This window comes from Malus sylvestris, chromosome 1 (assembly GCF_916048215.2).
Source record: "Malus sylvestris chromosome 1, drMalSylv7.2, whole genome shotgun sequence".
NCBI classification, from domain to species: domain Eukaryota; kingdom Viridiplantae; phylum Streptophyta; class Magnoliopsida; order Rosales; family Rosaceae; genus Malus; species Malus sylvestris.
Window position 1 is genome coordinate 7,544,400 of NC_062260.1, and position 9,988 is coordinate 7,554,387.

The 9,988-nt window shown below is 42.5% G+C and overlaps 1 protein-coding gene and 1 long non-coding RNA gene across 3 annotated transcripts; both read left to right on the top strand.

The window, feature by feature from the left end:
* The first annotated feature begins 545 nt into the window (after positions 1–545).
* LOC126620742 (uncharacterized) lies at positions 546–3,135 on the top strand. 2 transcript variants are annotated; one of them, XM_050289026.1, is made up of 5 exons: positions 546–748; positions 956–1,893; positions 2,000–2,053; positions 2,298–2,482; positions 2,810–3,135. In XM_050289026.1, exons 2-5 carry the CDS (start codon positions 1,086–1,088, stop codon positions 2,897–2,899), a joined length of 1,137 nt encoding a protein of 378 aa, XP_050144983.1. In that variant the 5' UTR covers positions 546–748; positions 956–1,085; the 3' UTR covers positions 2,900–3,135. The 2 variants fall into 2 exon arrangements, with proteins under 2 accessions (XP_050144983.1, XP_050144974.1); XM_050289017.1 differs by having other exon boundaries at positions 546–744; positions 954–1,893.
* Positions 3,136–8,492: 5,357 nt separating this feature from the next.
* On the top strand, positions 8,493–9,392 carry LOC126620749 (uncharacterized). Its single transcript, XR_007622647.1, has 2 exons — positions 8,493–8,578; positions 9,273–9,392. It is a non-coding gene; the product is annotated as an uncharacterized LOC126620749 (long non-coding RNA).
* The last annotated feature ends 596 nt before the right edge of the window (positions 9,393–9,988 follow it).

A 9,988-nucleotide genomic window follows, 5' to 3' on the forward strand; every position in this document is an offset into this window, starting at 1 on the left:
CAACCATGGCTGCTGCTCTGTTTTGTGTGTTGCGCCATGCTTCGTCTTCTTCATCAGACTCCTCATCTTCTCATCTCATCTATGTCCATTTTTCTTCCAATTTGGAATTGGATGAGGACCCCCTGTTGGAATTCATTGCAAACTTGAATTGAAAGAGATTGAATTCAAAGGTGTGTGAATTATAGCCCAATATCCACCCTATTTATAGCCCAAAAAAATTCAAATCCAACGGCTAGTTGACATCACTTAGCTGTTGGATTTGAATTTAAGTTGTAGTTTTTAAATAATAAATTATGTTTGGCCCTCGGTTGGAGACAGTTTTTTGTGACAGATCTAAAACGAGCCTTATGGCCCTTTGGTCCTTACTTGGAGATAGTAAGAAATATGGTCATGCATTGTTCATTAAAATATTAATTTCTTTGTGGCCAGATGACTAAAATAAGTATGGTCAGCCTTCAGTTGGAGATAGCCTAAAAAAATTACCTGATACTGTTCACTAAAATATTAATTTTTTGAAGGACTAAAATGAGCCCTCTGACTTCCTTCAATTGCAGATGACCTTAGGAGGGCCGGTCCGGATCAGTGTCCGACGACTCCCGCCGCAACAAATTTTGAGTTTGAGTTTTTAAATTCCCCTCACTCTTTTGGATTTTATTCGAAAACCCGCCCACACTTGTCCATTTCCAGATCTTCACTCAGATTTCTTCCATCTCAATCTCCTAACATTTCCCAGATTCAAAAAAGGTCAGTAATCTGTTTATCCCCTAATTACGTTGTTAAATTTCAATTACTCTTGTTTTATCATATCCGCGCATCTAGGGTTTAATCTCCAGTTGGGATTTCCTAATTTAACACTAATATGCAGCTTTTTTCTAATTTAGAGTGTTTTCGCTTTGTAATTGGCTAATTTTCTTTCCGGATTTTTCCTTTTTTCTTTGTTTCGTTTGGATCAGAGGGTGAAGAATCCTTTTTTTTTGGCGAGCAGAAGAGCTGGGGTTTTTAGGGCTTCGAGATTTTGAAGTTGAATGCTTAATTTGGTTGGTTAGATTTCGATTTTGTTTATCCTTCTGCAATTGAATTGCACTATGAGTAGTGATAATTCGACCGATGGGTTTTGCAAATCCCGACGGGTTCTCGGTGACTTGACCAACCGGCCCATAAAAAGGGGGTTTTCGATGATTTCAGCTGATTCGGGTACAAAATCTCTAAATGCAGTTGGTAAAAATGTTGATTGTGAACATAGGATTTCAAAAGTTGCAAAGCAAGTGTTTTTAGGGGTTGAGGATTTAGTAAGAGAGAAATGCGAGAAAAAAACCGGAGTAGATTGTAAACCTGAAGCTTTATCTTCGCCAAAGGGCACTCAAGAATCTGTGTTTTCACCTACTTATAGTGACATTGATGATTCCCCAAATGACAACAATGATTCTGTTACGTTGACTATGTCTAATGATATCGGGGAAAAGTCCAGTGACAGTGGAGCTAATGCTAGCAGTGTTTTAGAAGTCGGCGATGCATTGATGGATAATGCCTCGTCCATTGCTTCAATTACAAAATGCTCAGGCATGTGCAAGAATGACTGTTGTGGTGGTGGGGAGAAATGTCAATACAAGAAAGCGGGACATATTTCAGAAATTAATCAAAGCGTTCCTCCATATGAAGGATTAGTCACTGTTGTTCATGGTAATGACGAAAAGGGTCTTGGTGTTGGTAAAGTGGGAGCAACCAAATATGGTTCTAATGAGTGGTCGATGTTGCCTAGGTCGCAAAGTTGCTCGAAAGTCCATGAATTTGAGAAGTTGGAAAGATGCACTGCTCTTAAGGGTGGTGGCAGTGCTGATTTGAGTGTAGGTGATGACTTGCTCAAAGATTGTTCTTGTTCGTTTTGCTTAAAAGGTATTACAACTCTTGGTTATGTTAGTTTTTATACCTGATTGTGTGTGATATGGACGTTAAAATGTAGACTAACGTAAGTTTGGTTCTTTTGGAATCTGATTATCAGCTGCTCACATCTTGTCGGACCTCCAATACCAGGATATCAAGGGTCGAATTGCTGGTGAGTTTGTGCAGAATGTGTAGGAATTGTTGCTATGGTGAAACATCTTAAGTTGTTTTCGACATCGACTATTCTTTCCATTCTTCAATATTTTACTGTTCAGTAATTCAATTTTAGCCTTTCAATTGTTGGTACGTTTGTGTAGACTGTGTGAAATGTAACTGTGGTGGGAAGAGAGATATTGTTGTTTTTCCCTTTTACTTTGAAATATTTATTGTTCATTAATTCTACATTTTATCTTTAGCACTGAAGAAGAGTAAAAAAGAAGCGAACATATTGGTTGAGAAAAGTGTCAAGGGAAAAGAGAGTGATACCAAGGGACGACTACACCCAAACAAAGTGTCAAAACTTGAGAATGATCTCTCAAGTCAGTGGAGATCACTCTTTCTTAACATGGAGGATGTGCTTGTTCATGAAAGCAACCATCTTGTGAGTATAACTTTGTTTACTATGGCCTGGCTTGCACTTTCTTTGGGAAGAAACTTTCTTATCGTTTTTATTTTTCCTAATTTGGAGAATCTTTCTTATGCTAATGATCCATAGACTTTTCACCACATCCTATTGTTGGCCATAAGGCAGTGGAGGAAAACCCAGATTTACGTGACTAATTAGTTTGGTGTATACCTCTGTTAGTAGTTCCTATAGTAAACCTAATTTTGTAAAATCATTATATTGGAGACTAATTTTTTTTATTAACTGCTGACTTTTCCTTTTGGAGGTCTTAATGTGATTAATTCTCTGGTTTCTGTTTGGCAGCAAGACAGTTATGTCACGCTAAAAAAATTGAGGGACAACTGCAAGACAGAGCTTGAAGTTACCAGTGGAATGCCTTACGAGAAACAATAGTCTGTTTCGGGTTCTTGTGTTATTGTAAGATTGTTCGTCACATTAGTTCATGTAATGTTGTTTGGAAGACTGCTTCTTCCTCGACTTCAAAACCTAGGAAGCCTGTTTTCTTTGTCTTACCATTTTTCTTAATAAACTGTAAACGTTCATCAAATTCGTGTAATATCATTTAGATTACTCCTTGCTTGGACGAACCTGTCATGAAGCATGATAACTTTGCCATTTTCTACCCTCGACCCTTATTTGTCTCAGAATTGTCATTTGAACAAGCCTTGGTAGTGAGTTTTCTTATTCACTGGTTTTCATTTTTATTGATTGAAGATTTTTTCTTATGCTTATAAATGAACGAGTGATTAAAAAAACTTGAAAGAATTCGAGAGATTTGAATATCTGTTACTGTTGGCAACGTCAAATGAAAGAGATGCTGCTATCGGTTAACAGCGATGTCTTGTCTGCTGCAATGAAATAAATAATGGGGTAAATCGTTAAAATAACTCCGCCTATGTAATTTTACATTGCCGGTCCCAAGCCCGGATAAAGGAGGAGGGGGAGGGCGTCAGGTAGTCGACAGCCGGCACTCCATGATCACGTCGAATCCTTATGAAAATGAATCCAGAACAAAATCGCGCTAAAGCTAGGGCGTCACCCGTAAGTGGCGCGCTGTGTGGCCCGAGCACAGTGATAAGTGAGCAAGGGTCGCTGTATCTCCATCGGCACCCGGATGCAGTGTTAAATGAGCAAGGGGGCCGTAGAAACTTCTTTTCGAACGACTCCACTCAAAGTTGTTTGGGAGCATATGCTCCTATCAACTTTACACGGGACACACAAAAGAAGTACTTTGATCCTATTAGACGGGGGAGGGTAAAGAAGCTAGGACAGAAGGGTAGAGTTCAAGAGAGCAAAATGCGTTTAGGAACGTGGAATATAGGAACCTTAACGGGAAAATCTATGGAAGTAGTGGAAGTTATGGTGAGGAGAAGGATAAATATTATGTGCCTACAAGAAACTAAGTGGGTTGGTAGTAAGGCAAAGGATCTAGAAAACTCAGGGTTTAAATTTTGGTATTCGGGCACAAATAGAACGAGAAACGGTGTTGGCATCATCGTGGACAAGACCTTGACACAAGATGTTGTAGATGTCAAGAGGGTAGGAGATAGAATCATGGCAATCAAGATTGTAATAGGACAAGAACTTATCAATGTGATTAGTGCGTACGCACCTCAAGTAGGGTTGGATACGAGTTCGAAGGAGAAATTTTGGGAAGACCTTGGAGACTTGGTGCAAGGAATTGCTCAGACGGAGAAGTTATTTATAGGAGGAGATCTAAATGGACACGTGGGCAGGGAGACAGGCAACTATGGAGGTTTTCATGGTGGCCATGGTTTTGGGGAGAGAAACGAGGATGGGGAAGCTATCTTGGATTTTGCAATGGCATATGATCTCTTCTTAGCCAACACCTTCTTTAAGAAGAGAGAAGAACATGTGATCACTTACAAGAGTGGGTCGTCAAAAACACAAATAGATTTTCTTCTAATGAGGAAAGGGGATCGTATAACTTGTAAGGATTGCAAAGTTATACCAGGAGAGAGCGTGGCTAATTAACATCGCTTGTTGGTGATGGATGTACATATCAAAAGAGGGAGACAAAAGAACAAGACTTGGAAGTGCCCAAGGACTAGATGGTGGAATCTAAAAGAAGAAAAACAAGCCATTTTCAAAGAGAAGGTAATCACCCAATGTGTGTGGGATAGAGAGGGGGAAGCTAGCCAAATGTGGGATTCCATGGCTAGTTGTATCCGAAAAGTAGCAAAAGAGGTATTAGGAGAGTCCAAGGGTTTTGCCCCACACCAAAAGGAATCTTGGTGGTGGAATGAGGAGGTACAAACAAAGGTGAAGGCTAAGAAGGAATGTTGTAAAGCCTTATACAAGGAGAGGACCGATGAAAATGGTGAAAAGTATAGAAAAGCGAAGCAAGAGGCGAAGAAAGCGGTCAGAGAAGCTAAGTTAGCGGCTTACGACGATATGTATAAACGACTAGATACCAAAGAAGGAGAGTTTGATATCTATAAACTAGCTAGAGCAAGGGAAAAGAAGACAAGGGACCTAAACCAAGTGAGGTGCATCAAGGATGAGGATGGAAAGGTTCTTGCTACAGAGAACGCGGTTAAAGACAGATGGAGAGGTTATTTTCATAATCTTTTCAATGAAGGATATGAAAGGAGTGCTTCTTTAGGGGAGTTGAGTAACTCAGAAGAGTGTAGAAACTACTCTTTTTATCGTCGAATCCGGAAGGAAGAAGTGGTTGTAGCTTTGAAGAAGATGAAGCATAGAAAAGCAATAGGCCCAAACGATATACCAATCGAAGTGTGGAAAGTTTTGGGAGAGACAGGTATAACATGGCTCACTGACCTTTTCAATAGGATTTTGAAAACGAAGAAGATGCCAAATGAGTGGCGAACGAGCACTTTGGTGCCTATCTACAAGAATAAGGGCGACGTACAAAATTGCATGAACTATAGGGGTATTAAGTTAATGAGTCATACAATGAAGCTCTGGGAGAGAGTCATTGAGCATAGATTGAGGCAAGAGACACGGGTTTCGGACAACCAATTCGGGTTCATGCCAGGGCGCTCAACCATGGAGGCAATCTATCTCTTACGAAGATTGATGGAAAGATATAGAGATGGGAAAAAGGATTTACACATGGTCTTTATAGATTTGGAAAAAGCGTATGATAGGGTCCCCAAGAGACATTCTTTGGAGGATCTTAGAGAAGAAAGGAGTACGAGTAGCATATATCCAAGCTATAAAGGATATGTATGAAGGAGCAAAGACTGCCGTAAGAACTCATGAAGGACAAACCGAAAGCTTTCCCATAACTGTAGGATTACATCAAGGCTCATCCTTAAGTCCTTACCTTTTTGCGTTGGTAATGGATGAGTTAACAGGACATATTCAAGATGATATTCCTTGGTGTATGCTTTTCGCAGACGATATAGTGTTGATAGATGAAACTCAGGAAGGGGTAAATGCAAAGCTTAACCTTTGGAGAGAAGTGTTGGAATCTAAAGGTCTTCGCCTAAGCCGATCAAAGACAGAATATATGGAGTGCAAGTTCAGTGCAGATGGAGGCCAAAACGAGTTAGGGGTGAGGATCGGAGATCAAGAAATACCAAAGAGCGACCGTTTTCGTTACCTAGGATCTATCTTGCAAAAGAACGGAGAATTAGATGGAGATCTCAACCATAGAATACAAGCTGGATGGATGAAGTGGAAGAGTGCATCTGGCGTGTTGTGTGACCGCCGTATGCCACTGAAGCTCAAGGGAAAATTTTATAGGACGGCAATAAGGCCGGCGATGCTGTATGGCACAGAATGTTGGGCGGTGAAGCATCAACACGTACACAAAATGGGTGTAGCGGAGATGAGGATGCTTCGTTGGATGTGTGGGCACACGAGAAAGGATAAGATTAGGAATGAGGATATCCGGGGTAAAGTAGGAGTAGCCGAAATTGAAGGAAAGATGAGAGAAAATCGGTTACGGTGGTTTGGACATGTGCAAAGAAGGCCTACTGACGCTCCGATTAGAAGATGCGACTATGGGACAGAGGTTCAGGGCCGAAGGGGTAGAGGAAGACCTAGGAAAACTTTGGAAGAGACTCTAAGAAAAGACTTAGAGTACTTGGATCTAACGAAGGACATGACACAGGACCGAGCACAATGGCGTTCTAAGATTCATATAGCCGATCCCACTCAGTGACTTGGATTTTCCAAGTCTCCAACCGAGAAGTTTTCCTCACTCGAAAAATTAAGGGAACACTACCCCAACCTACATGCTCCACTCAGAAAGCTTCAACATACAAGCTTCAACAAAAGAAAATTCAAAGAACTTAGCGAAGAAGGCTTTGGTGTATTTAACAAAATACGTTGAAATGAAGGAAAACTTATTTATTGATATCCCCGATAAGCTACAAATATGTACATATACATGAGTCAAAATAAACAAACAAGATGGAGCCTTCACAAAGGTTGCTTAGGAGAAGTCTCAGCAGTCGGTAGAGCCCCAGAAAGAGAAGGCATTGGAGGGGGATCATTCGGAGCCTCAGTACTGGACAGAACCCTAGAAGGAGGAGGCATCAGAGGTTGATCATTTGGAGCTTCATTACGCGGTACAGCCCCAGAAGACGAAGGCAATAAATGCCTTTGGAACAAACCCACAAATCTCTGATGATCAAGTAAAACCTGACCATCAGTTTCCTTCATCTGGTCAAGCTTCCTCTTCATGTTTGTAGCATAGTCATGTGCGAGTCGGTGCAACTGTTTATTCTCATGCTTGAGCCCTCTAATCTCCTGTTTAAGACTCATCACTTCGGCCGCCAATGATTCAACTTGGCGGGTTCGAGCAAATAGGCGTTGGGCCATATTAGACACAGAACCTGCACACTGAACACTGAGAGCCAGTGAATCCTTAACAGCTAACTCATCAGACCGTTTGGAAAGTAGTCTGTTATCTTTGGGAGTGAGAAGGTTCCTGGCCACCACCGCAGCGGTCATATCATTCTTCATCACGGAATCCCCAACGGTAAGAGGACCAGTAGGGGAGACGAAGGATGGGCGCCATATGTTGTCTGGAGAAGGCGGGGCTGCCTCTTCAACAAGGTTCAAGTCAAAACGACGGTCGGAGGGGCCAGACATTTTCAAAGGTATTGAAGAGAGAAGAGGTCGGACAAATCAAGATCTTAGAAGTGCAAGAATGGAGCTTCTACTGGTGGAGATTCAAGTGTGCTTTGGAACTTAATGCCAGCCCTATAAAAAGCTGCACTCGACGGAGCTTCAGACATCGAAGAGGCGCCTGCTCAGAAATCGAAGAGGCGTTTGCTTTCTCAAAAGCCGGGCTGCTTAGAGACCACGAGAGTTGATCTCATAAATCGAAGAGGTGTTTGCTTTCTCAAAAGTTGGGCTGCTCAAAGACCACGAAAGCCGATCTCAGAAATCGAAGAGGCGCTCGCTTCCTCAAAAGCTGGGCTCCTCAGAGACCACGAGGGCCGATCTCAGAAATCGAAGAGGCACCTACTTTTCCAGCCTTGTCAGCACCTGTCACACGCACACTCAGCTTTGCGGAAATTATGGGTATTCTGTCGAAGACTTCTGGGGAAGTAGAAAACACATGAATCTTACTGTCCAATCACCCACTTCCCACACGCAGCAATAGCTCATGGGTACCACAGATAACTTTGCCAAAGTTCTCTGCCAAAGTTGAGCACGTGAAGCTTGCAGCTCCCACTACATCGCTCTGACCAAGAAGGGTAAAAGAATAGCAAAGAAACAGCACTAACAAAGTTTAGACCCATAAATTTTGAAGGTCTAGCTACCATATTATTACCCACAAGGGTAAAGGAACAGTACCACTGTTGGATAATTGGAAAGTCCCTGTGTGTCAACCTCTGTGCCTCGTGGCAAGGTAGACTAGCAAACATGCCCAACCTTTACTCACATTCGAGAAAACACTCCCAATAAGATTGCTTGCTCCAAAATCGAAGAGGCACCGTCCTCCGAATCTCGAGAGCCAGACTCCCAACATGACTACTTTCTCAAAAATCGAAGAGAGGGTAAAGGAACAGTACCATTGCTGGATAATTGGAAAGTCCCTGTGTGTCAACCTCTGTGCTTCGTGGCAAGGTAGACTAGCAAACATGCCCAACCTTTACTCACATTCGAGAAAACACTCCCAACAAGATTGCTTGCTCCAAAATCGAAGAGGCACCGCCCTCCGAATCTCAAGAGCCAGACTCCCAACATGATTACTTTCTCAAAAATCGAAGAGACACTGCTCCCCGAATCTCGAGAGCCAGACCCCCAGCATGATTGCTTTCTCAAAAATCGAAGAGGCATCGTTCTCCGAATCAATCGAAGAGGCGCTCGCTTTCTCAAAAGCTGGGCTGCTCAGAGACCACGAGGGCCGATCTCAGAAATCGAAGAGGCACCTTCTTTTCTAGCCTTGTCAGCACCTGTCACACGCACACTCAGCTTTGCGGAAATTATGGGCATTCTGTCGAAGACTTCTGGTGAAGTAGAAAGCACATGAATCTTACTGTTCAATCACCCACTTCCCACACGCAACAATAGCTCATGGGTACCACAGATAACTTTGTCAAAGTCTCTGCCAAAGTTGAGCACGTGAAGCTTGCAGCTCCCACTACATCGCTCTGACCAAGAAAGGTAAAAGAATAGCAAAGAAACAGCACTAACAAAGTTAGACACATAAATTTTGAAGGTCTAGCTACCATATTATTACCCACAAGGGTAAAGGAACAGTACCACTGCTGGATAATTGGAAAGTCCCTGTATGTCAACCTCCGTGCTTCGTGGCAAGGTAGACTAGCAAACATGCCCAACCTTTACTCACATCCGAGAAAACACTCCCAACAAGATTGCTTACTCCAAAATCGAAGAGGCACCGCCTTCCGAATCTCGAGAGCCAGACTCCCAACATGATTACTTTCTCAAAAATCGAAGAGACACTGCTCCCCGAATCTCGAGAGCCAGACCCCCACCATGATTGCTTTCTCAAAAATCGAAGAAGCATCGTTCTCCGAATCTCGAGAGCCAGATACCACATACCACTTTTTCAAAGTGCTCTGACAGAGTTAAAACATGTGAAGCTGGCAGCTCCCACTACCGTGCTATGACCAAGCAGGGTAAAGGAATAACATTACTACTTGTTGTTAGGGAGACTCCTATATATGTCGACCTCCATCCCCAACGGACAGGCAGACCTGCAAAAATGCTCAACCCTTCCTCATATCTGAGAGGGCACTCCCAACGAAGCCTTTCGAAATATTCAGCTTTCTTTCCCCCCGATAATACCTCTGCAAACAAGCTATACTAGAGCAAGAATATCTCATATCATCAGGGTTAAAAGCAAGAGTATCCCATATCATGCTTTTTCCCTGTCTTTTCCTTTGGCCTTGTTTTTACCTGCAAGACAAGGAGAAAGAGAGCAATCAGTCAGCACTTGAAATCAAGCTCCCAGCTAGGAACTGATAACCTGGAACCCCTTACCTGATTACTTACCTGGCATTGCTCTCG

Bases quoted from the DNA above. Each gene is read 5' to 3' on its own strand.
- LOC126620742 (XM_050289026.1), top strand. From the start codon at position 1,086: ATGAGTAGTGATAATTCGACCGATGGGTTTTGCAAATCCCGACGGGTT. The intron at 1,894-1,999 runs GTATTACAACTC...TCTGATTATCAG, and splicing joins TTGTTCGTTTTGCTTAAAAG to CTGCTCACATCTTGTCGGAC. The intron at 2,054-2,297 runs GTGAGTTTGTGC...TTTTATCTTTAG, and splicing joins TATCAAGGGTCGAATTGCTG to CACTGAAGAAGAGTAAAAAA.